A 26,107-nucleotide genomic window follows, 5' to 3' on the forward strand; every position below is an offset into this window, starting at 1 on the left:
AAGCGGTTGAATTCTCCTCCTTCCACGCATCTTTTTGGACTGCCTTCCTTGTGAAGGGAGGCAGAACCACAGACCCCCCTCTCCATGATGGGCTTTGCAACCCAAACTGCCACCAAGCCTGGAAATTCACCTTCGCGCTCAGCCGAACCCCTTACCCGCTTTGGCAGCAGCTCCTCCTGTGCCAGGAAGCCTCGCTTGTGCACATTGGGGTCATAGTCGCCGTACTGAAAAGAAGCACAGACACTGCGCTGACCTTGCATTCACAATATGAGCCAGAGGGAGAAAAATTGCTTACAAATCAATCCCAAGGGATTGGCTGGGTGCACTTCTGACCTCGTAAGTGCACCCAATAATTCCTAACGCTTGTTTAGATTTAAATCTTTTTAAGCATTGTGTAAAATGACTGAGAAATAAAATGGCTTATTAGTAGATTCAAAAGCCGAGCGTCCCTTTGTGTGAAACCAAATTTACCTCCCGCACACGGCGGGAGGGGAGGAACAGACCGGAAACTGGCACCGTAAATAACCTAGCAAGTTTAAGAGGATGATGGACGCAAGGCATGCACAGTAAACGCTGCGATTTTCGTTAATCTAGCAAACGAGACTTCCAAAGTGGCACTGCCCAATTAACAAGATGTGGTGCTCGTTTTGCAGGGGAAACAGCCTTTCTTCCTTGCTTGTCCAAAGGACCTCAGCTCAGAAAGTGCAAAATCTTCACAATTTTTAAGCAGAGACCTCATAGTAAGTCAGGAACCTTTCCAAATTCATCTCCTTTTTATGTCAGGACCATGATGTCACTCGCTAAAGCCAGCACTCAGCATTGCCAGCCCATAAATATATCCTCTGAGCAGCACAGCAAGCGATGTTTCATACCAGACAAGCAGGGATTAAAGGAGCAAATATTGATGTGGAGCCAGCACAGATGCAAAGGAAGCACGCGGCAATCAGCACCAACTCAGCTTTCAATTCATATAACAAAAGTGCTGCGGATTTCATTTAGGAGGGTGCTTGGCAGTGGGCAAGCATCTCTCTCCCAAGGTCTGCAGGTGCTCGTTGCAGGGATGCGGAACCTGAACCCATGGCAAAAGGGAGCAGCAATGAAAAGACAGCGCTGGCAAAGGCGACAAAACTCCAATAACCTTGGACAGGCAGAAAACAAATCACTTTGGGGTGATAAAAAGAACAGCAAATAGGATTAATGTGATTATTTTTTGTTGTGATCTGCTGTGAAGATCCAAGGCTAAGTGCGGATTGCGCGATTTTCGTGTCGTGAAAATATTGCTGCGTCCCAGAGGAATATTTGTACTGAGAGAGAGGCTGGATGAGAATATTAATTATTCACAAGTGGGGAGAAAAAAAAGAGAGAGAGAAAAAATCAAATGGCCCAAGTATTGCCGTATATGTTGGCTCAAGTGATTCGGCAAATATATCTTCAGCGCCCTTTTCAATTAAATCATTATTCCAAAACTGTCAGGGAAATTTAGCTCTTGTTAATTGAGCTGCGGGATTAATATTTTTGTTTACATGTGGAAGTTGGCTTCACATCATTCATACACCTGGCTTATGTAGCCCTGCATAAATATGGGCATATTCAGTTCCAAACTATTAATGCAAAGTATTAGCTGTTTTGGAAAAAAAAACAAAAACAAACAAAAGTCTTCTTTCTGGATGCTGAAATGCTACAGGATTTGAAAAGGCCTGCTCCACGGCAGTGATTTGCATTTAAGGGGCAAGAAAAGGAAAAACCTCTTGAACGTTATCATTTTTCTGCAGGAAACTATTTTCACTAGAGTCTATGCCTCTCCTCGCTATTTAAAAGCTGAAACCCCTCCAACACTTGACAGCAGTGTGGGTGGTTTGAGTGCAAGGCTAGAGGGGAAAACACACAGCAATTCCCCAGACAAACACAGCGCTAGAAACAAGCTTTTATTTTTGCGTCCCACAGGCTTACTTTGTTATTTCAGGTAGGTGGGTAACGGCAGTACAAACCAGCCTGGCTGTCAGTCAAACGGCTACACTGGGTGCAACCGCATTGCTATGTCTGGCCATTATGCCCTTAACGACAGAAAGCAGCGTGTCGTCAATGAAAGTGCTGCGCTTACTGGCCACCTCCTTGTCCCCAAAGGACACCCGGACTCCAGAAAGGACGTCGCTATCCTGTCTCACCAGAAAGAGACAACCTGCTGTAACCTCTCTTCCTAGCTCCAGACCGGGGATTTGCCTTCAGCTTTCTCCTTTGCTGGAAAAATCAATGGGGAAACCAGCCTAAACCCTGCTTAGTTGAGAGGGGCTGCAAGGAAAAGCTGTGCTTGAAGCAGACAGATGCCAAGGTGCATTAGCTAGGACAAGCAAAGGCATTCCCCTCCCAGAATCAAAATTTGTGGATTAGGAAAATCGCTCCGATTCCAGCCACCCCCCTCCCAGGACAAGCAAACACGGAGCAAATCAAGGGTGTCCCTGAGTCCAGGGTGAGCAGCTGATCTCAAGGACGAGGCAACCTGACAGCAGAACAATCTCGTACCAAACTATGGCCCGTTCCTGACCAGGTGAACAGGAGCTGTCATGAGTTAACAGGGCTCAGTATTTACCTAAGGATTCACTCGTTTTGGCAACACGAAAAGTCCTCCCCTATGGATCTTCAGTTCACCAGGTCACAGGAGAGAAAGCTAAGTGAGCGTTTGCTCATGTGCTCTAATACAAGCGATAAATGTTTGATGCAAACAGAAATATTTTTAGAAACTGCTCATTTCTCCTTGGCTCATGAGTCTCTCTCACAAAATATGTTTTCATTGATATGAGGAGAAAACATCTCTTTCTAGTAAACTCAAACATGCATCATCAGACAATATTGTTATGTGCCACACAGCCCTTGGACAAAATTGGGCACAGACCGAAGGGTTATGAGAAACATTATCAAGCAAGTGAGAAAAAGCAAGTGTGAAACAGCGAGGACTGGATTCACAGAAAAGGCTCATTTTCACCACTTCAGGCAACAGAACCAAACTCCTTCTCCTGCACCTCCAGGGCTCAGGTACAAAAGCTCTTAATTCAGTGCAAGTTACGCAGGCATGGCGAGAAACAGCTCCGAGCTAAACCTCCTCTCCCACCTGCTACAAGAACATCCCTACCTCACCCTTCAGGGTGCTCCCACTATCCCAGTAGCCGACCTACTGCAAGCTGTCCGAGGCTGCATGCTTCGGACTCGAAAATAGCATTCTTTTAAATAGGTCCCCAGCAAAAAGCCTGACCCTGGGTCTGGAGCCGTAGCATTCAGTCGAGGAAGGAGAAGACTTAATGATCAAAGAGCTTTTCACCTGTCTGGTGAGGCCAAACGCCAATGCTCAACCACCTAAGGTGCAGGGAGAGGACAGAGAGAGTCCTCCAAGACTGCAGTAACATCATTGCGGCAAACTGCCGCGCGTAAAATAAAGCAGTTATCACAAAGACAAGAAGTATCCTGGGGAAGCAGTGCAGGCGTTAGTCCCCTGGCTGGTCTGCCTCTGGCTGCAAGGGTGAGAGCAGGGAGGAGATCTAAAAAATCATGGGCTATAGAGGCTCCTGTGCTCCAGGGCTAAACCACACTTCAGTAGGCTGAGGCCCCTAAACTGAGCATTTGTTAAGAGTTTTCTGTAAAGAGACTGCAAAAACCTGCCCAAAGTCAGAAGGCAGACAGGAATCACCGGCGCAGAAAAGGTAACACTGCTAGCGTCGTTCTGCCACTTCCAAATTTTTAACAATTTTCCCTGCCTGCTGCTCACTTGGCAAGCGGACATATCACAAAGCACCTTCTCAGGAGCAAAGCTACCCACTGCCCAGTGGCTGCGGGTGGCTGGAAAACCCCTCCGGCTCCTCCGTGCCTACCTTGGCTTGGACAGCGTAGGAGGCCAGCAGCACCGAAGCCTCGGGAGGGCAGTAGATCTTCTCATCCAAAATCTGCTTCTTTACCTGCACAGAACAACAAAAGACACATAACGGGTTCAGTAGGGCTGCGCAAAGCACAACTGTCACAGCAGATGGCTGTAGTTTGTTTTAACTAAGACTATAAACCAGCCAGCTAATGGTTTTCCTAACAGCAGTTACAATTCAGGCCTGGAAAATCTCTGAAGGGAAGAGTGCAGGCTTTTGCAGGCTGCCTTTTTCAGACAGGTTTGCAAGAAGAGCTAAATTTATAAGTGGAAAACAGCAGAACCTACATCCCATCACTAAAGGCAAGGCGGAAAAAAAATCTCGCATGTAAATATAGAGATAAAAACCTCTTCATAAGCTATGTGTTGAAATGACATCTAAAGCGCTGCATTAAACAAACAAACAAAAAAAAGGTTGGTAGCTCGTTTTCTGAGCACACAGAGGTTTTTTTGGGGGAAACGCAGGACTTGTTAGGAGTTGGTGTGCACTGGCAGGTACCCTCTGATTCCCCCGAGGGCAAGCAGAGCTGTGGGTCACCTCGCGGGGCGCTTCCAGGGGAGCCAACGCACAGCTCCCGTGAACCGCCGCTTTACATTGCCTGGCTTCTCCGCATAAAAAAATTAAACATGTCATGCTTTGATATTTTTTGTTTCACACACTTAATTTTCCCCAAATACAGATTAAAAAAAAAACAAAAAACAAAAAACAGGCACTCCGTTTCCATGGGAGGCTTAAACGGATTGTCGCAGAGATACAGTAACACCAATTTCAATTTATGGCGTGCCTTGTGTTCTCAAAGTTTGTTACAACTTCATCACAGATGATCTTCTTCTGCATTAAGATAAATAGGAGCCCTTGCAGGCATATACACGCTCCTGTTTCCCACACGCGTTATGAGAGCGCAGCCTCCTCTCATATTATCAGAAATCCTAGCAGAAAAGTCATGGTCTGCATTTATAAAAACACAGCTTTCACTGCTTTTCCTCTCCGATTTTTCTCATCAAACATGCCAGTAGCATTTTTCCGCATCCTTGACAGAGCCCATGGTAAATCGGACATTTAGAAATACCCATCAGGAAGCACTAGAGCACAGAACAGAGCTGGGAAGTTTAACAGAAATATTTTGCACTTAGAAGCTCTTCAGCTCTGAAGACCAAAGACCAACTTTGCAACAATGAGGAGCATTAGTGGGATGGCAGGGTTAGTTTTATATCCATTTTAAGGGGGAAGGGAAAGGGGAGGCACACCAAAGTTGTATTTCCAAGAGCTTTCAAACCCAGGTCACCTTCACTTCAGTGTAACAAACTGAAGTGTATAAGCATCCATTATTTTTAGAACCATCAGATGAAAAGCCCCACACTTCACTGGAAACAGCTGAGACACAGCTCAATACCTCCCGTCACAACCTGGGACCTTGACTAGGTCTCCGCTGCCTGTCCCCGGGCTGCCTGCAGCTTCTTTTCCAAGTTCACACGCCTATTTGTAGGAAAGTGTCTCCGCAAGTGGGCGTTTGCCTCAACCAGAGAGTGCCTCTGCTAACAGGGCTTAATTTAGCAGCTGAGCTGATTCCCGAGGACAGAAGACGGGAGTGTGCTTAGAGCAAGCCTCAAGAGTCAGTCCCCACACCTGCCAGGCACTTAACGTTCCAGTACATGTGGTGGTGGGGCAGGTGGGACCCTTGGGTTTTCCCTCCTACTCAGCTTTTGCCATCAGCTTCTGACCCGGTCATGCTTCCACGATTTTCTTCAACTCCAAATATTTGGGGACTGTATGGTGAAGAAGTGAACCTCACTGAACGCAAACAGGTTGATTGCGCTGTGTACTTTAGGGTGGTATTGCCATGTTTCACCTAGCAGCGCTCTCGAGTGTAAAGGCAAGCGCTATCTCTCCGTGCAAATGACACCGCACCGCATGGAAGAGGGATCCGAGGCTACGTCATTCGTGCCCACACCCGACAGAGCCATTTCCCTTAGCTACAACATGCCAACATTTCAAACCACCAGTTTACTAAGTCTGCAAATCTGGGCCTCTGTTGTTGCTCCATCAGACAAACCATCTTTGACCTATTTTAAAAAATTTTTGTTACAGTTGAAGACTGCTCCTTTCAGAGCGGGGGCGAATGTAACGGTGAGGGTTCACACTTTGCCCACCGACTTGCTCAGACCCTGCAACTCTCCTGCTCTTCTGCCTATCTCAGCTCCTTGCTCCCTGGAGCTGGGAATAAGGTGTATTTACCACGCTCCTACCTGCAGGAAGAATAAGTGCTGGGTGATCTCCTGGACCAGCTCCTCCTCTGCATTTTCAGGATAAAACTTGGCCAGGAAGTGAAAGGTGACGGGCTCCTCAGTGGGAACGTCATGGTCCAGCACCTGGGGGACACAAAAGCCCTTCAGCCACTGCTTCCAGCCTCGATGGCGCTGCTGTCTCTTGGAGCCGAGACACAGCTCTCCTGTTCTGATCTACTTGTGTCAAACATTTTCGGCACCTAGAACGTACGAACCAAGCTAAGTAGCCCAGAAACCAGTTTAAAAAAGCAACAGAAAAAAAAAAAGAGAGAGAGAGAGAGAAGAAAAAAGGCAGATTTCTGACATTCAAAACTTTGCAAAAAGCAAATGAGGCAGGAACAAAGAGCATGAGGAATGAGACTGCTTGCGCTAAGCCACGGCTGATCCTGATCTGCCGTGCACACGCTACCTGTTCTGCTCCTCTCGCAGCAATGCTCAGTCCTGCTTTGACACCGGCAGGCTCCTGGGTCGCTCCCTGCATTGCTGGATAGTAGCATTGCTTCTTGCTATCTTTCTTTTAGCGCTGGCAACGTCCAGCTTGGATTCGTGTTAGTCTAAAACCTTGGCATGACATGAGGGGTTCACCAAGACTTCCCTGCCAGTCGCAATTACTGGCTTTTCTTTCTTTAGCGCAATGACATTTGGGTGCAAGCAGCACCACATCCAGCACTTCTCCAGCTGAGCGTTCATCCGCTCAGAGAGGATTCCCTCCTGCATTTCCCTTGCCTTTTCTCTCCTCTCTTCTTCCTCCTCCTGAGCTCTTTGTGCATCTTGGACCACAACAAACACCAAGCAAGAAGAAGCCACAGCATAACCTCACTTTCCTGCTACTTGCACAGCACCCTAGAAAGCAAGTTTTTGAAGGATTTGTCATTTGGGAGCGTATGAGAGATTATCTAAAAGAAACTATCAGGCCTCATTTACGTTACAGTCAACTCAAGGTCCAGCATCCCAGCACGGCTGCCTCCCAAAATACCCTAAGGAAATCCAGGTGAGCAGCCTCACAGGCTTAGGAGGGATTAGGGGCAAATCCCAGCCAATTCTTCTTGTTTCAACTTATAAATGCAGTGGTTATGAGGTTTAGACGCACTTTTCCCAGTTCGCTTGCACAGCACACCTAATGCAACCACAGGTACGCCAAAAGAGAGGAAAATATACCCTCTCTCCTCACCACACACGACCTCGCAAGGGGAAGGTAAGTTCCAACCTTCTTGTCCATTTTGAGCCAAGCCACTGTGTCCTTGATGGTGTACTGAAGGCCGAAGAACCAGGTTTCCCGGAGTCCCAGCGTCCTGCACACTAAATCAAACAAGTCCTTCCCTTTCCACTTCACCTGCAAGAGAAGAAAGAAGAGGCAGAGCTGTAAAGAGGGATTTCAGAGTTTCTTTTCTGTTCATCCAAATCCACCCGTTTTTACCTCGCCACACATTTGCACCCTTCAAATTTGCCTGGCTTTGAAAATGTGAAAAAGACATTTGGTAGAAATAAGAAAATATCCAAACTGAGTGCATTTCATATCCTTCCACCTACTTTCATGTGCCCCTAAGGGTCCGTATCTACAGCATCTCAGGTTAGAAGCAAGAAGCTTGTTTCTTCTGACAAGCCATCAAAATTCAGCAGAGGATCTGACGGGGCCATTTGTGTTCCTCAGGGCAGAAATACACAAGCTGTCGGTTGCTGAACAGTACTGCCTCTCCAGAAAGCAACCCCTCCTGGACGGCTGCCCCCAGCCTCTGAGATTCACATCACATGCAGGCAGCGCCTCGAGGTCAAAAGCACCAGGAGCAGCAAGTTTGGCAGCGCTGCAATTATAACCCCCTTATTTCCCACGTTTAGCTGTTCTCCGGTCCCCATGACGATCTCCAGCTTGGCACGGGATGTTGCAGACCACGGATCCCTTCCCAGCTGTTATTCCAGGAGAGGAGTTAATTCACAGGTTTAAACCAGAGCACGACAGCCATTGCAGAGGCATTTGTACCATTCCCGTAGGGACTTAAAAATAGGCTGCCACCAAAGGGCTGTTTCTCAACTAGGATTAAACTGCTTTGCATAAAGCATTGTCGGCTTTTTTTCTCTCTTTTTTTGAAAGCTAAGATTTCAGCCTGCGGCTTGAGTGGCCTGGCCGGTGCCGGCATGCATGTGGCTGCCCACCTGGGACAGCAGTGGGGAAGCAAACGCAGGAATCAGTGTTTCCAGTCGGGCTTACCGTGCAGACCCGGCAAGGGCCTCCCTGGTGGGGTTCCCGCCACCTGGAGGCTACAAGCAAATTCACCCCAGGGTGATTTCCTACAGCTCTCCAACCCTATACGCTCATTCCTCACACTGCGCTAACACAATTCAACAATTTCCTCCCTAAAAGCAAGTTTGCAATCAGTCTAAAAGACCAGCAGCGAGCACTAAAGCACAAGCATCGTGCATTTGCCCCCCGATTTCAATTTGGGCACGGAAATATTTTAACCAATTGCTTGTGTATTAGATTTTATACTGTTGCTCTGGCTCTGCACCCAACCTGAGGCTGTGCAGGGAAGAGCCAGAAAGCAGCCTGGTGCTGCCACCTCCCAGCCCTCGCCTGCACCAGCGGTCCCCAAGCCGGTGCAAAAGCGACACCTGACGCACAAAGCCGATTTTGCAAGCAGTTATGAGCTCTCGAAAAGACAACAAAAAGGCTCACCATGGAAAATCCCCTCTCAGCCACCTGCCAGAGCGACCGGCACGATGCTATAATAAAGCTCAGTCTCCCAAGAAAAAGCGACGTGAAAAAAACCCTTAATCCGACACAGAGCCGCAGTGATTTTGCTGCCCCCCCCCGGCCCAAGGGAGCCGGGCCGCCTGCAGCACTCCCAGATCCACGTTCAGCTGCTGGTGGCATGGTTTTGCCTTCTCCCGTTAGCTTGGTCTTAGCACAGGCTGTTTGAGGTATCCTGCAAGCCCGGGAGGACCGTACGGATGCGCTGCTTTATAAACAGGGGAAAGGCCACTGGGGGCTGTTTTGTGGTGCAGGAATTTATGCTCTTTACTAAGCGCAGCGAGCTTACAATTCACCAGCAGTGTGGGCTTTAAGTAAACACTGAGCACTTCCACCGCAGCAGCCGCTTGCCGGAATAGAGTCCTTCCAGCCTGGCTTATTGACATCATTTTTTTCTCCAGCAGAGATGTCAGATTTGGCAGCTATTAACAGGGTTTGTGTTATTTATTAACCTGGACCAAGAATCATTTCCAACACAGCCAGGCAATTTATTTCAGCACTGCACCGTCCTGTCGGGAAATGCAACTGCTTCCTGGGTAAAGATGATCTATACGCCAGCACCCAAAGCGAGTAGCAGGTTATCCGACCACCTGCAGGTGCTGAGGGTGACGCAGAGGCAGGCCAAGCACTACAAAAAACAGGCACCAGGACAGGAGAGGGTACAACCGTCCTCTCTAAAGCATGGCCTTGAAGAAACAGGGGATACCTATAAGAAAAAAATGGGTGCAGTCAAGCACCCAAACAAGTATTTTAAGGAGTGCTGAAAATGGCTCTTCAGCTGACCAGACCAATTTAAACACTAATTCAATGCTAGGTATGGGGGGGGAAAAAAAAAAAAAAAAGCACACAGGTGCTGTCCAGATGACATTAAGGTCCAAAAGACCGAACAGAAAAGGGGGAACAGAGTCCCAGGAAGCTGTGCTAAATCCTTACATAGTTCCTTTTAGGAGCCTTACGGAAGATGCAAGCCTTAACATGATGATACAGCATCTTTGCACAGAAACATGGAGGGAGATGGCAGAAAGGAGGTGGCAGGGCCAAGAGACCAGGAGCTGAGCAGCACACACTTCCAATAAGTGCCTGGGGTAGAAAAAGCCAAACAGGGAGGCAATATCTGCTCCTCATCCCATCAGGAGATGCTCAGACAGCAGTTTACAGCTCAAAGTGAGACAAACCCAAGACCGCAGACCATATTTACCCTTCTGAAGAGTAGCAGCAGCGTGACAGATCCCCATTTATTTGGATTAAAGCCCATCGAGAGCAAACAGGGAATCCAATATTCACTATCCTTCAATTTTCTTAAATAAACAGATGTCAAATGCTTTCAACTGTCACTTACTGAGTCACAAGAGAGTACTGTAAAAGTTATTTTTATTTACTAATGCTCCACGACAACTCGATAACGAGCTTTTAATTAAAATTTATTTCTGTTAACCACGAAGGAGGCCAGAAACTCAGCTGGGCGTAACAAGGCAGATGATGCAGCCGAGCGCGTTTCTTGGTGGCCGCCCGAGACGGAGCGCGGTGGGTACAAGGGAGGATGGGCCGTGGCAGCTGGGGCCAGCACCGAAGCGAGCAGCGGAGGGAAGGGAGCCAGCGACAGCCCAGAGCATCATTCCCAGCGCTTACATTCAGGCTGTGCAATTTAAGCAGTCACGCAGCAACGTGACGCAGGGGAAGAAGCTCCAAGAAGTGCCGAGGAGGACCTTGCTCCTCCAGGGACCTCTCGTCTTCTCAGGATGAGGCTAAAGAGGTGCTCAGGTCCCACCAGGGCATCTCTGCTCTGCTGCCATAGAGGCTACGGCACACACCTCTCTGCGGAGGAGCGCTGCGGGCGCTCCGCACGGAGCCGGGCCACGTGGCTGTGCAGGTGCAGGAGGGTGGATGCAGGGGGCTTCATGGCAGGCACGACCTGCCCTGATGATCCATCGCGGGTCAGGAGCTCACCGCCAGGGAAGTTGTGCCAGCTGGAGTTTACGACGCCGGGCAACATGGAAAAGAAGTTTAGCCTTGCCCCAAAAATTTGCAAGCTTATTGTTGAATGACTCAAAGCTAAAACCTTGTGCACTCTCAGGTGCTCGTCTGCCAGTCCTAAGGGCTGCCTGATTTTCCCCGAAAGTGTCGCCTCCGAGACTCCAGCAGATCACTCCCAGGGCCACTTCCCTGCTCTAGCACTTCCAGCTTGGAAACCCACCTAGCTGAAAGACACTGTCTGTACAAAAAAAATGTATTAAAGGGCATCAAAAGTAGAGTAAATACCAAAAGAGAAAGACACATTCCCGTCTCAAACATCATCCCTCCTTCCCTGTTGCATGGAGACGCTTCCTCAGGATTAATCACAGAGTCAAGGACTGACAGCATCTGTGAACCTTTACTGTCTGGAGGCAATCGGACAGCCTGGAGTTTAACAAGCTTAGGAGAGGCTGCAAGGGGACACGCGGGATCTGGAGAGCACTTCTGATGCAGTGTGCAGTCAGGAAGAAGTCAGAGAGGATCTGCGTTCTCGTGCAACTTGGACACAATGTGAAAAGGGAATGCAGAACTGAACTGCCAAGAGCAGGACAGCTCTGAAGAATTAATTCCCAAATGATACAGTCACAAGTGTAAACCCCCTCCAAATAGGAAGTCAAATGAGAAAACATGCCACTTCCCATGTTTAAAAAAAAGAAAGAAAACACCATCAGTAGCAACCAAATGACACAAACTCTGAGCGTTTACAGAGCAATGAGATGAGATCAGGGCAGATGGGCACATGAGGAACCTAAATGCTGCCTTGCCAGCTGGTATCTCGACGACTCACTGAAGATCGCTTTGTAGCCAAGAGGGATTACTTCTCGCAGCTTTTTCAAACAGTTGTTAACTGCCCACAGACTTGCCTTTTCCAGTTCAGCCTTCTGCTGGCTTGCACAAGCTCAGCAGCCTCAAAAGAGGTCACCGTTATTACTAACATCAGTGAGAAGCTGTGAAACTTTTAACTAGGGATGGAATAACCTCTACACAACCTACACAACCTCCCCAAGTATTTGCAAAGCCGAGGGCAGCTGTCTTATTTGCCATTTACTAACCTTTGCCTTTTAATTTTGGGGCAGGGACCAGACTGAAGTCAAAACCACCCCAATTTCCTGCACCAGCTCTCACTCAGAAACTTCCATTTGTCATCAGTACTATGGAGGGGGTTACAGAGAAACAGCCTTCAGGAAAGGTGCTGTAGCCCCAAAGATGGAGAGCTACAAGCCCAGCTGCAGCTGTCACAGCAAGAAAGGGGCAGAGACACACGAGAACGAGACTGGAGCTCTCCCATCTAGCAGGCAGCTTGGGTTTTAGGAAAAAAAAAAAAAAAAAAAACACCACCCTCAACACACACGAGGAGAAAACTTGACCACAGCAGCTCCTATGGAAATCAGATCCTGGTAGAGGAAGAGCATGCAAAAAAGCTTTGGAAGATCCAGACCCAGAATACCATGAGGTTAAGCTATGCCAGAGATGACGGAGAGCAGACCACCTTGTCTGGAAGGGGCGCCAGCAAAACTAGATTGCCACCTCGAATTGTGCAAGTGTGGGGCTCACCAACTTGTTTTGGTTGGGGCCACGAGCGATGGCACAAGGTTCCACCAGAAAGCAGCAGCTGAAGAGGAAACCATTGACAACGGCACCCTGCAGCAGTATCAAACCCCTCGCGGTTCCAGTACCATGCTCCGGCAAGCTCTGATGTACGCTACTGCCGCTTAAAACAACTTCCTGAATTGTTCCTTGGGCAGCACCCAGTGTGTCGCTGTGTTCATCGCAGAGTATCAACTCCCAACTCCTTTTGGGAAGTTTTCGCCTGCACTGCCCTCCCCTCCGAGCACAGGGAGCCGACGGACTGCATGAGCCATTTGCAGGTGTCCTTGGAAAGGTGGAGCTGCTGGGGACTGGTTTAACAGAGCAGTATTAAGAGCCATGCAAATGTGTATCACTCCTCGAGATGCTATCAATTAATTAGTTGCTGCGCTCAGGCAGCTGTAATGGAAGCAACAAAGAAGAAGACACCAACCTCGCACCTTCAAGATTTCCCCAAACAAATTATGAATCTTTAAAGTGAAACCCCAGCTGTGATTATTAAGTTCCATCACAGCATTACAAAGATTAAGATCTCATTTCTGCGCATTACTGCGGATTTAGACTCAATTTAGGGACATTATTTGCAGAACAGACAGATGCAAAGCAGGTTTAATCTCCTGAAATGCACAGCTGGGGATTCCTACAGAACAGATTTAAAAATGAGCACATTAAAAAAAACGTGCTGAGCAGAGTGGGTGAGCTTAAGCCACCCGTTGTACTTCCCGCCGTGAGGGAGCCAGTTATTGATTACTGCTTCTTCAGCCACACTGGCTCAACTGTTTCCACCAAGCCCTGGGCACCCTTAATGGCCTGGGCCTCCACTGGCATGTCCTCAAGTTGTTAACAATATCACAGGGCTGGGAAGCCCAACTGATGAAAACACACAGTAGAAAGCTGTGGAACAAAATATATATTTAAAAAAACAAACAGTCATACTAACGCTGCACAGAAAGGCAGGAGCGGAAGGGCAGTCACAGCAGCGGCTGCCTCCGCTGTTCAGAGGAAGGACAAAGATCCTAGGAGGTGGAGGGGATCAGGGACACGAGACACCAGCGAGGAAGGGTGACACAAATTGGCCAGCTCTGCCTGTAGCAGAGCCTCTCCCCACCGAGGCATGGCAGCCCCAGCACCAGGAGGGTTGCCGTGTTTATTATGGGTCCTGCGGCTGGAGGTGAACCAGAGGCACAGCTCCTGTTCCAAGGGACCTGCAGCCTTGGGGAGGAACTGCCAGCCCCTTGTTGCCTGCTGGCTTCATCCCGCTGTGGGGCCAGGAGATGACTGGAGAGCGGCAGCAAGGATGGGGACAAGCACATGGAGGAACAGCCTGGAAGCAGCAGCGATCCCCTCTGTCTTCCGCCCAGCCAGGCTCGCTGGGAGAGGATGGCTCATCGGCGATCCCCGACTCCTCCTCGGCACGTTTGGACAGGGTGGCTGCAGACCAAGCGAGTAGACACGCAGCTCGACTAGAACTCCCACCTCACCTGCACCAGACACAGCGCGAAACAGCCCCGTGACCTCCCCGCTTTGCTCCAATTTTCCCCAGGTCGAGCGCTCCTCTGCGCTGAGGGATGACAGCCAAAGTCCCACTGCGTCCTTCACCAGGGGAGCAGAGCAGCATCCCTCCCACAGACTCTCAGTCCTTCCTGTGCACAGAGAAGCCCATCGGCAGTAACAAGCTTTTTGGGCAGGAACCTCCCTGACAGGCTTTTCTTCAGATGCACGAGTTGCACATTTGAACCCAACCCGAGCGCGCTGCGTTCCCCTGTCAGAAATACCTGAAGCCCAACATGAAAGGACAAGTGGCCATACTATTAAAAAAGAAGTACGTCCTTTTCTTTATCATTGGCAGCCTCAGGAAAGGAGGCACGAGGCAAGCCAGGACGCTTCACCTCTCCTGGCAGAGTGATGGTGGGAACCTCACGCCACTGTGGGTGAAAACAAATCCTTAATCTCTGGGAATGGGAGGAAGCTCCGCAGAGCTGACAACACATTTCATCAGCAAGAAAGCTTACAAGGGCAAATACCTTTTCGGTTTATGGGCACTGGAATTGCAGCAAAATTTGGATCAGATGAAGAACCTTTCTTTTTAAACTAGTTTATGTTTTAATCTGGGTAGAGTTGGCTTTCAGTCATTAAGCGCCCAACTTAGAAGCCCAGCTGATCATGTAAAAACAGTGATTACAAATTAGGCTCTTAGGAGCTGATATCAGCCCCCAAGGGAAGAGTGCCAAGGAATTATCAAGGGCCAGAAAAAGAAGGTATCAAAGAAAAAGATAAACAGATGAGAAGTGAAGATCAGAACATGATCTTGTGCCTTTGCAAACACATTTCATCCAGCGGATGGAACGGGCAAGTCATATAGCATTTGAAAATTTTGTTTTCCTGAGTGTTTTAAGTTGAATCCCTATAGATTTAAGCCTTGGCACCCAATATAACTCAAGCTCTAGTCTCCTCATGAGGCCTGCTGATCAGCAAGCAGCTTAGTTACAACAGTAAAGTAAATCCGAGATACAAATGGTCTATTTTCCTTCTCTCATACCTCTCCAAAAAGTTATCTTTGTGGACTTACACTTTTCGTGCCTGCTCTCAGCTAGGCTATAACGTACGGAAAGCACGAAAGCACGCAGACGCAGGGGCTCACCTTCCCTTTAGGCCAGGGTAAGGCAGCGGCGCGGGGCACTGAGCAGCAGCTTCCCCACTCTTAGTGACAGCCCGCCGCTGGGTTTGCGCCTGCTTCTGCTCCCTGCGTGCGGGGAAAGCCCAGACGGCAGCCGCCGGCGCGGCGGGAGAGGCGGCGGGCTGGCAGCCCGCTCCCAGCAGCGAGCCGCAGCCTCCGGCTTTCGCAGGGTCTCCTGCGGCCCCGCAGCCCGGGCCGCCCCGGGGGTGGAACCGCTGCCGCCGGGGCCGCGGCTCCGCGCTGGAGGCGACGGGAGGGAGCGGAGGCTCCAGCGGGGCCCGCAAACCCCTCGGCCCCGACGGCGCGGACCGCGGGCCCGGAGCGGGCGGCAGGGCCCTCCCGGAGGCGACGGCCCCCAAAAAGGAGCGGCGAGAGGTGGCGCGGGGGCGAGAGGGGGGCTAACGAGGGGGAGGAAAATCCCCAAACGGGCAACGCCAGCCCTGCCCGGCGGCGGTCCCCCCCCTCCCCGGGGGGTGTCGCCATGGCCCCGGGGGGGGGGGGGCGCCGCGGGCACAGGGGGCGGCGGCGGGGGGGGGGGGGGGGGGGGGCCGGTACCTCGCAGCTGAACTCCATCTCGGCGTCCATGGTGACGATGCGCACCGTGAAGGTCTTGGGCTGCTTCCTCTTCAGCGAGCTGAAGCTCATGCGGGAGGCGATGGCCCCGGCCATGACGGCGGCCGGGACAGGCAGGGCGCGGCCGCTCAGCGCTGCGGGCCGCGGCGCCGGGGCAGGGGCCGGGGCAAGGGCAGGGCCATGGCGGCGGCGGCGGGCGGGCGGGTGGGCCCGGGGGCGCCCGGGGGCCGCGCAGCGCCGGGCCGGGCCGCGGCGGAGCCTGCTGCCCGCGGCGCACCCTAGCCGCGGCGCTCCGCCATTGGCCCCGCGCGCAGGGTTGTCCCGCCCCGTAGCCACGGGTCGCGCTGGAGCAGCCGCCAATAGGAAACTTGCGCGCGCCCCGCCATGGTCTTTGCTTGCGAGGGACGGAGCAGCGGCTGCTGTGATTGGACGGGGCTGCCGCCACTCACAGGGAAGAGGCGGGCTTACTAGAGCCCCGCGCATCTGCCCCGCAGGTTGGGTTGAGAGGCAGGGCGGCCGATGGGCGCTGCGCGGGCGCCCCCTGGCGTCGAGGGGGACCAGGCGCTCCCCGGCGCAGGTCGAGCCCCAACGTCGGCGCGGCCTCTGTGCGCATGCGTACGAGGTGGAGGGCGGTTTTTTTTTTTTTTGGGGGGGGGGGGGGGATGTGCAACGGGCTCTAGGACCGTGCGGTGATTCCCGCCCCGGGATCCTGCCCCGGGATCTGCGTGCGCCCCCTGCCCCAGGATCCTCTACTGGGATCCTGCTGTGGGATCCTGCCCCAGGACATGCCCCGGCATTCTACCCTGGGACTGGCACTGGGATCCAGCCCCGGGATCTGCCCCGGGATCCTGTACCAGGATCTGCACGGGGACCCTGCATCTGGATCCTGCACAAGACCTGTCCTGGGATCCTGCCCCAGGATCTGCCCAGGGACCTGTCCTAGGATTCTGCCCTGGGAACTACCCTGGGATCCTATAGCAAGACCTGCACTGGGATCCTGCTGTGGAATCCTGCCCTGGTACCTGTCCCAGGATCCGGCATCAGTGATCTGCCCTAGCATCTGCCCCGGGATACTGCCCTGGGATCTTGCCTCAGGACCTTCCCTGGGATCCTCGCTCAGGATCCTACAGTAGGATTTGCCCCGGGAACTGCCCTGAGATTTGCTCGAGGATCCTGCCCCGGGATCTGCCCCAGGACCTGCCCCGAGATCTTGCCCTGGATTCTTTCAGCAATACTTGCACTGGGACCTGCGCTGGCATCCTGCCCTGGGATACGTCCTGGGACCTGTACTGGGATCCTGCCTTGGGATTTGCCCCGTGACCTCACCTGGGATCCTGCACCAGGATCTGCCCCAGGATCCTGCACTGGCATCCTGCCATGAGACCTACCCTGGGATCCTGTCCTGGGACCTGCACTGTGATCCTGCACCAGGACTCTTCCCTGGGATCTGCATTGGGATCCTGTCCTGGGATCCAGCAGCAGGATCCTGTCCCGGGATCCAGCACTGGGATCCTACCCCGGGATCTGCCCCGAGACGTGCCCCAGAATGCTGCACAGGGATCCGCTCTGGGAGCGGTCACCGGGAGCCGCCGATCCCTCCCCACGGCTCCGGGCAGCGGGGCCGCTCGCGGGGACCCAGGCGTCCGGGAGGGAGCCGCAGCTCGGTGAGCGGCCACGGTGCCCTGCAAGCTGGGGGTGGGGAGGGACGCGGGGGACACGGAGGGAGAAGGGGGACAAGTGGGGAGCCAGGGGACAAGGCAGGACACAGGGGATATGGGGGTACATGAGGAATATGCGGGAACAGGGGGGACATGTGGGGACACAGAGGGCAGATGAAGATAGCAATGGGGCAGGAGGGGGCTATGGGGCAGGAGGGGATTATGGGGCCAGAGGGAGCTATGAGTCCCTTAGGTGAGCAGGGCCCCAGACATCACGGTCCCTGTAGGAATGGGGCCCGGACGCCTGGGTCCCTGTGGTGAGGGGGGACCCAGATGTATCGTACATGCCAATACTGGCCTCTATGAGCTCGTGTGAGCCTGTGCCAGGATCTATGGGCTCGTATGGGCCCATGCCGACCTTTATCAGCTCATGGGCTTGTGCTGGCTTCTACGGTCTCATATGGGCCCCTGTCGAACTCTCCAGGCTCCTACGCACCCACGCTGGGCTTATAGGCTTGAACGAGCTCGGCATGGCTGTGATCTCATACGGGCCTGTGCTGGCCTCTGCTGTCTTGCACGGGCCATTGCTAAGCTCTATGGGCTTGTATGGGCTTGTTCTGGCCTCTGTGGTCTCCTACCTGCCCATGCCAGGCTCCATGGTCTTGTACAGGCCTGTGCTCATCTCTACAGGCTTATATGGGCCCATGCTGGTCTCTACAGGCTCGTAGGAGCTTAAGCCAGCCTCTATGGGCCCATTTTCACTTGTGCCGTCCTCTATGGGCTCGTATGCACCCGTCCTGAGCTCTACAGGCTTGTAAGTACCCGTGCAGGGCCTCTATGGGATCGAACATAGCTGTACCCACCTCTACGGGCTCGTACGTGTCCGTACCGGCCTCTACAGGCTCGTACAGAATCACAGAATCACAGAATCGTTTAGGTTGGAAGGGACCTCTGGAGATCATCTAGTCCAACCTCCCTGCTCAAGCAGGGTCCTCTAGAGCATACGGATGCCTACTGGTCTCTAGGGGCTCGTGTGCACCCATGTCCGCCTCTACAGGGTCAGACAGGTCCGTACTGGCTTCCACAGACTCGTATATGTCCGTACCAGCTTCTACGGGCTCACGGGGGTTTGTGCCGGTCTCTACAGGCTCGTACATGCCCATGCATGCCTCTACAGCCTTATATGGCCTCATATGCATCCGTGCCAACTTCTACAGGCATATACAGGCCCGTGCAGGGCCTCTACACGATCATATGCACCGGTATGTGCTGACCTCTGCAGACTCATTCAGGTCCATTCTGGCCTCTATGGGCTTGTAAATATCTGTACCAGCCTCTACAGGCTTATATGGGTTTGTGCCAGACTCTATGGGCTTTTATGCACACATGCTGTCCTCTATAGCCTTGTACTGGCCCGTGCTGGGCCCTGCAAACTCGTACGCTCCAAAACCAGCTTCTGCAGGCTCATACGGGCCCGTGCAGGGCCTCTACAGGATTGTCTGCGGCCGTGCCTGCATCTGTGGGCTTATACAGGTCCGTACTGGCCTCTATGGGCTTGTACAAGCCTGTGCTGGCCTCTATGGGCTTGTACGGGACTGTGCCAACCTCTATGGGATCGTACACAGGCGTGCCCCGGCCTCTGTGGGCTTGTATGCGCCCATGCCGACCTCCACGGGTCATATGTGCTCATGCTGGCCTCTACAGGCGTGTACACATCCTTGCTGGCGTCTACGGGCTCATACGCACCTGTGCTGGCTTCCATGGGCTTGTATGGGCCCGTGCCATCTCTATGGGCTCATACAAACCCATTCCAGCCTCTGTGGGATCATACACGCCCGTGACGGCCTCTACAGCCTTGTATGAGCCTATGCTGGCTGATACTGGCTTGTGTCGGCTTGTTCTGGCCTCTATGGGCTCGTAGGCACCCGTGCCAGCCTCTGTGTTCTCATAGGCACCTGTGCCGGGCTCCCTGGCCTTGTGCAGGCCCATTCCAGCCTCTACAGGCTTGTATGTGCCTGTGCTGGTCTTTACAGGCTCATAGGGGCTTAAACCAGCCTCTACAAGCCCATTTGTGCCCATGCTGTCCTCTACAGGCTCGTATGCACCCATAGCGGGGGCTTGTAGGGGTCCCTACCAGACTCTACGGGCTTATATAGGCCCTTGTCAGGCTCTACAGGTTCATACGCATCCATGCCAGCCTCTAAAGGTTTGTAGGTGTGCATGCTGGCCTGTATGGGCTCATATGGGCTCATGCCAGTCTCTACGGGCTCAGGCTAGTCTCTGTGGGCTTTTATGCACCTGTGCTGACCTTTATGGGCTTGCAGGGGGTCTGTACCGGCCTTTACGGACTCATATGCACCCGTGCTGGTCTCTACAGGCTTGTAGGGGCTTGCACTGGCCTCTATGGGGTTTTATGTGCCAGCGTTGGCTGCTACGGGCTCATAGGCACCCGTGCTGGGCTCTATGGGCCCATACGCACCTGAGCCAGTCTCTTTGGGCTTGTATGGGCCCATGCACGGCCTCTACAGGATCGCTTATAGCCGTGCCCGCCTCTGCAGGCTCTTGCAGGTCTGTACCGGCCTCTATGGACTTGTACACATCCGTACTGGCCTGTACAGGCTCATACACACCCATGCCTGCCTCTGCCTGGATTATATTGTATGGGCCCATGCTGAGCTCTGTGGGCTTTTGCGGGCCTGCACCGAGCTCTATGGGCTTGTACGTGCCCTTGCCAAGCTTGTACAGGCCCCTGCCAGCCTCTGTGGGCTCATACTGACTCGCACCAAGCTCTACAGGCCTTGTCCTGACCCGTACCGGCCTCTACAGGCTCATACGGACCCGCACCAAGCTCTAGGGGCCTGCACGAGCCCTTTCCGAGCTCGAACAAGCTCACACCGGCACTTACAGGCTCATACGGGTCCATACTGGACTCCATGGCCTTCTCCAGGCCCTGGTCAAGCTCGTACAGGCCTGTCCCGGCAGGGGCCTCTATGGGCTTGTTGCGGGCCCACAGCAAGCTCTACGAGCCTTGTCCCAACCCCTGCCGGCACCTATGGGCTCCTATGAACCATCACCGAGCTCTATGGGCTCGTACGGGTCTGTGTCAGACTCAGCAGCCTTGTCCGGGCCTGTGCCAAGCTCGTCCAGGCCCATGTCAGCCTCTATGGGCTTGTATGGGCCCATGCCGGCCTCTGCGGGCTTGTCCGGACCCGTGCCAAGCTCTACAGGTCTGTATGAGCCCACTCCAGGTTCTATGACCTCATATGGGTCCGAACCAAGCTCTACAGGCTTGTATGGGCCTTTGCTCAGCTCATACGGGCCCACACCAGCCTCTGCAGGCTCGTACAGGCCCGCACTGAGCTCTACAGGCTTGTACAACCTTCGCTGAGCTTGACTGGGCCCATACTGGCCTCTATAGGCTCCTACAGGCCTGCACCGAGCTCTACGGGCTTGTCCGGGCCTGTACTGAGGTCGTAGGGCTTGTTCTGGCCTCTGCAGGCTTGTCTGGGCCCCTGCCAGCCTCTACAGGCGTGTACGGGCCCGCACCGAGCTCTACAGGCCTGTATGAGCCCACATCAAGGTTGTACAGGCCCGTGCTGGCCTCTGTGGGCTTCCCAGGGCCCCTACTGGCCTCTATGGTCTCGTATGGGCCCGCACTGAGCTCTATGGGCCTGTGTGGGCCCATACGAGCCCATAGAAACAGGCAGGGGACCGGAGAAGCCCGCAGAGGCTGGCACGGGCCCAGACAAGCCCTGGCAGAGTCTGACATGGGTCTGTACACACTCGGCAAGGGCTCGAACAAGCCTGTAGAGCTCAGTTTGGGCTCGTACGAGTCCACAAAGGCTGGCAGGGGCCCGGACAAGCCCACAGAGGCTGGCATGTACGGGCCCATGTACGTACGGGGTCAGCAAGGGCTCATACAAGCCCATAGAACTCAGTGGGGGCCTGTACAAGTCTGTAGAGTCCAGCATGGGCCTGTACCAACTTGAAATGGGCCCATACAGGCCCGTAAAGCTCGGTGTGGGCCCGTACAAGCCCATAGAGGCCAGCAGGGGCCCGTACTAGCCCACAGAGGCAGGCACAGGCCCGTACGACCTTGGCGCGTGCCTGTACAAGCCTGTAGAGGCCGGCACGGGCCCGTATGACATTGATGCGGGCCCATATGAGCCCGTAAAGGCCAGCAGGGGCCCAGACAAGCCTGCAGAGGCCGTCACGGACCGGTATGACCTTGGTACAGGCCTGTATGAGTCTGTAGAGCTCTGTTCAGGTCCATACAAGCCCGTAGAGGCCAGCAGGGGCCTGGATAAAACCTCAGAGGCCGGCACGGGCCCGTATGGGGTCGGCAAGGACTCGTACAAGCCCCTAGAGCTTGGTGTGGGTCCATACGAGCCCGTAGAGGCGGGCAGGGGCCCAGACAAGCCTGCAGAGGCCAGTACGGGCCCATACAGGGTCAGCAAGGGCTCGTATAAGCCCATAGTGCTCGATGCTGTCCTGTACGATCTGGTAGAGGCTAGAAGGGGCCCACACAAGCTGGCACAGTCCGGCACGGGCCCGGACAAGCTCGGCAAGGGCTCATAGAAGCCCGTAGAGCTCGTTACAGGCCTGTAGAAGCACGAAGAGGCCGGGACAGGCCCGTACAAGCTCGGAAAGGGCTTCTACAAACCCATAGACCTCGATGTGGGCCTGTACGAGCCCCTAGAGGCTGGCACGGGCCCACACAAGCCTTCAGAGTCTGACACGGGTCTGTACAAGTTCAGCAAGGGCTCGTAGAAGCCCCTAGAGCTCTGTTTGGACCCGTACGAGCCTGTGGAGGCTGGCAGGAGGTCAGAAAAGCCCCCAGAGGCCAGCACAGGTCCATATGAGATTGGCAAGTGCTCATACAAGCCTGTAGAGCTTGGTGTGGGCCCGAACGAGCCCACAGAGGCCAACAGGAGCCCGGGCAAACCCGCAGAGGCCAGCACGGGCCCACACAAGGTCAATAAGGGCCCTTACAAGAATGTAGAGCTCAGTGCAGGCCCGTAGAGGCCAGCAGGAGCCCACACAAGCCCGCAGAGGCCGGCATGGACCTGTACGACCTCAGTGTGGGCTCATATAAGCCCATAGAGCTCAGTGCAGACCTGAACAAGCCTGTAGAGGCCGGCACGGGCCCGGACAAGCTCGGCAAGGGCTTGTACAAGCCCGTAGAATGCGGTATGGGCCCATACGAGCCCGTAGAGGCCGGGACGGGCCTGTAAAAGCTCAGAAAGGGCTTCTGCAAACCCATAGACCTTGATGCAGGCCCATACGAGCCCCTAGAGGCCAACAGGAGCCCGGACAAACCCACAGAGGCCAGCACGGCCTCATACAGTGTTGGCAAGGGCTCGTACAAGCCCCTAGAGCTCTGTTTGGACCCGTACGAGCCCCCAGAGGCCGGCAAGGACCTAAACAAGACCGCAGAGTCCAGCAGGAGTCCGTACAACCTTGGTGTGGGCTTGTACAAGCCCATAGAGCTCGATGCTGGCCCGTACAAGCTTGCAGAGGCTGGCAGGGGCCCGTATGACCTCGGTGCGGGCTTGTACAAGCCCATAGAGCTCAGTGTGGACCCGGAGGAGCCCATAGAGGCCAGCAGGGGCTTGGAGAAGCCCGTAAAGGCCGCCAGGGGCCTGGACAAGCCAGCAGAGGCCGCCACGGGCCCAAACAAGGGCAATAAAGGCTCATAAAAGAATGTAGAGCTCAGTGCAGACCCGAACGAGCCTGTAGAGGCCGGCACGGGCCCGGACAAGCTCGGCAAGGGCTCGTACCGGCCCGTAGAATGCGGTATGGGCCCATACGAGCCCGTAGAGGCTGGGACGGGCCTGTAAAAGCTCGGAAAGGGCTTCTGCAAACCCATAGACCTTGACGCGGCCCGTATGAGCCCCTAGAGACCGGCACGGGCCCACACAAGCCTTCAGAGTCTGACACAGGTCTGTACAAGTTCAGCAAGGGCTCGTAGAAGCCCCTAGAGCTCTGTTTGGACCCGTACGAGCCTGTGGAGGCTGGCAGGAGGTCAGAAAAGCCCCCAGAGGCCGACACGGGCCTGTATGGGGTTGGCAAGTGCTCATACAAGCCCCTAGAGCTTGGTGTGGGCCCCTACGATGCCATAGAGGCCAACAGGAGCCTCGACAAACCCACAGAGGCTGGCACAGGCCCATAAAAGGTTGGCAAGGGCTCGTACAAGCTCCTAGAACTCTGTTTGGGCCCTTACGAGCCCATAGAGGCCAGCAAGAACCTAAACAGACCTTTCCCAAGCTCCTACGGGCCCACGTCAGGCTCTATGGGCTCATACCAGCCCTTGCTGCCATTTATGTGCTTGTACGGGCCCATCACGACTTCTACCGGCTTGTACGGGTTCGTGCTGGCCTCTATGAGCTTGTATGGGCCCATGCCAGCATCTATGGGCTTTTATGGGTCCATCTTGAGCTCTATGGGCTCATACAGGCCTGCATGGGGCTCTACAGGCTCATATGGTCCTGCACCAAGATCTATGGGCTCATACAGACCGTTCCTGAGCTGCTACGTGCCCGTGTCAAGCCCTACGGGCTCGTATGGTCCCGTACTGGCCTCTACGGGCTTGTATGGGCCCGTGCTGTCATGTACAGGCTGGTACGGTCCTGCACGTAGGTCTACTGGCTTGTATGGACCCGTACTAGCCTCTACCAGCTTGTACAGGCCTGTGTCAGGCTCTACAGGCTCACAAAGGCCTCTACGGGCCTGTACGGGCCTGTGCCAACATTGTCCAAGCCTGCATAGGCCTCTACAGGCTTGTTTGGGCCTTTGCCAGCCTCTGTGGCCTCATGTAGGCCTGCACAGGGTTCTACGGATTCGTACAGGCCCACACCAAACTCTACACACTTGTACGATCCTGTGCCAAGCTCATTCGGCCCCACGCCGCCCTCTACAGGCTCATACGGGCCCGCACCGAGCTCTAATACTCTGGTACAGGCCTTTGCCAAGCTCGTACGGGCCCATGTCAGGGCCTAAGGGCTTGTATGGGCCCGTGCTGGCCTCTGCGGGCTCATATAGGCCCTTGATGCCTTCTACAGGCTTGCACTGGCCCGTGCTGGCCTCAATGCACTTGTACAGGCCCCTGCCAGGCTCTACAGGCTTGTACAGGCCCATGACAGCTTCTACTAGCTTATACAGCCCTGTGCTGGCCTCTACAGGTGCGAGTGGGCCCGTGTGGGTCTCTATGAGCTTGCACACATGAATGCCAGCGTCTACAGGCTCATATGGGCCCGTGCCACCTTCTATGGGCTTGCACTGGCCCGTGCTGGCCTCAACATGCTTGTGTGGGCCCCTGCCAGACTCTACGGGCTTGTACAAGCAGCCTCTACAGGCTTCTACGGTCCCCGTGTTAGCCTCTACAGACTCGTTGAAACCCATTCCAGCCTCTGTAGGATCATACATGTCCATGCCTTCCTCTACAGGCTTGCATGGGCCTGTGCCAGGCTCTACAGGCTCGTACCAGCCTGTGACTGGTCTCTACGGGCTTGTATAGGTCTGCACCAGCCTCTACAAGCTTGTGCAGGCCTGTGCCAAGCTTGTTCAGACCCATGCTGGCCTCTGCGGGCTTGTACGGGCCTGTGCCAAGCTTGTTCGGGCCTGCGCCAGACTCTACAGCCTATAGTCTACAACTATACGAGCCTGTGCCGGCCTCTGCGGGCTCCTACGGGCCTGGGTGCAGCTCTCCGGGCTCGTATGGGCCCATACCAAGCTCTGTGGGCTGGAATTGACCTTTCCCAAGCTCCTATGGGCCCATGTCAGGCTCTACGGGCTCATGCTGGCCTCTATGGGCTTGCATGGGCCTGTGCTGGCATCTATGGGCTTGTTCAGGCCCATCTTGAGCTCTACGGGCTTGTATGGGTTTGTGCCAGCCTCTACGAGCTTGTATGGGCCTATGCCAGCATCTATGGGCTCGTACGGGCTCAAATCGATCTCTGTGGGCTTATATGGGTCTGTGCCAAGCTCCTATGGGCCCGCAGTGGGTGCTATGGGCTCGTGCAGGCCCACCTTGAGCTCTATGGGCTCGTACGGGCCCACACAGGGTTCTATTCCAAGCTCTAGGGGCTTGTACAGGTTTGTGCCAGCCTGTATGAGTTTGTACAGGCCCGTTCTGGCCTTTGCGGACATGTTTGGGCCCGTGTCGGTCTCTACGGGCTTGCACAGGCCCATGGCAGCTGCTACAGGGTTATACGCATAAATGCCAGCCTCTATGGGCTCGTATGGGCCCCGTCACCTTCTATGGGCTCATACTGGCCCGTGCTGCTGGCCTCAACACACTCGTACAGGCTCGCTCTACAGGCTTGCCAGGCTCCAAAGGCTCGTACGCACCCATCCCTGCCTCTGCGCGCTCATACAGGCACGTGTCAGCCTCTATGGGCTTCTACATGCCTGTGCCAGGCTCCTCAGCCATGTTTGGGCCTGGCCTGGCCTGGCCTCTAGGGGCTAGGCTCGTACAGGCGCATACAGGCCTCTACCATCCGATTCGCACCTGTGCTGTCCTCTACGGGCTTGTATGGCCCCATGCTGGCCTCTACAGGCTCATATGTACCCATGCCAACTTCTATAGGCTCATAGGGGTCCATAGCGGCCTCTATGAGCTTGTACTGGTCCGTGCTGGACTGTACAGGCTCACACGGTCATTT

General features: G+C 54.2%; 1 protein-coding gene across 5 annotated transcripts in view; it reads right to left on the bottom strand.

Moving 5' to 3' along the window:
- The window catches only part of NF2 (NF2, moesin-ezrin-radixin like (MERLIN) tumor suppressor), a 39,670-nt gene extending 23,668 nt beyond the window's left edge, over window positions 1-16,002 (bottom strand). For 2 of the 5 annotated variants that reach the window (XM_068910920.1, XM_068910919.1), the window contains exons 1-5: window positions 15,769-16,002; window positions 7,398-7,523; window positions 6,152-6,274; window positions 3,861-3,944; window positions 156-224 (exon numbers count right to left, since the gene is read on the bottom strand). In XM_068910920.1, the coding sequence (XP_068767021.1) occupies window positions 156-224; window positions 3,861-3,944; window positions 6,152-6,274; window positions 7,398-7,523; window positions 15,769-15,882 (516 nt within the window). In that variant the 5' untranslated portion in view covers window positions 15,883-16,002. The remainder of the gene's footprint in view (window positions 1-155; window positions 225-3,860; window positions 3,945-6,151; window positions 6,275-7,397; window positions 7,524-15,768) is intronic. The other 3 variants (XM_068910921.1, XM_068910922.1, XM_068910923.1) reach the window with 2 other exon arrangements.
- Between the last annotated feature and the right edge of the window lie 10,105 nt (window positions 16,003-26,107).

Source organism: Struthio camelus, chromosome 17, assembly GCF_040807025.1.
Source record: "Struthio camelus isolate bStrCam1 chromosome 17, bStrCam1.hap1, whole genome shotgun sequence".
Lineage (NCBI taxonomy): Eukaryota > Metazoa > Chordata > Aves > Struthioniformes > Struthionidae > Struthio > Struthio camelus.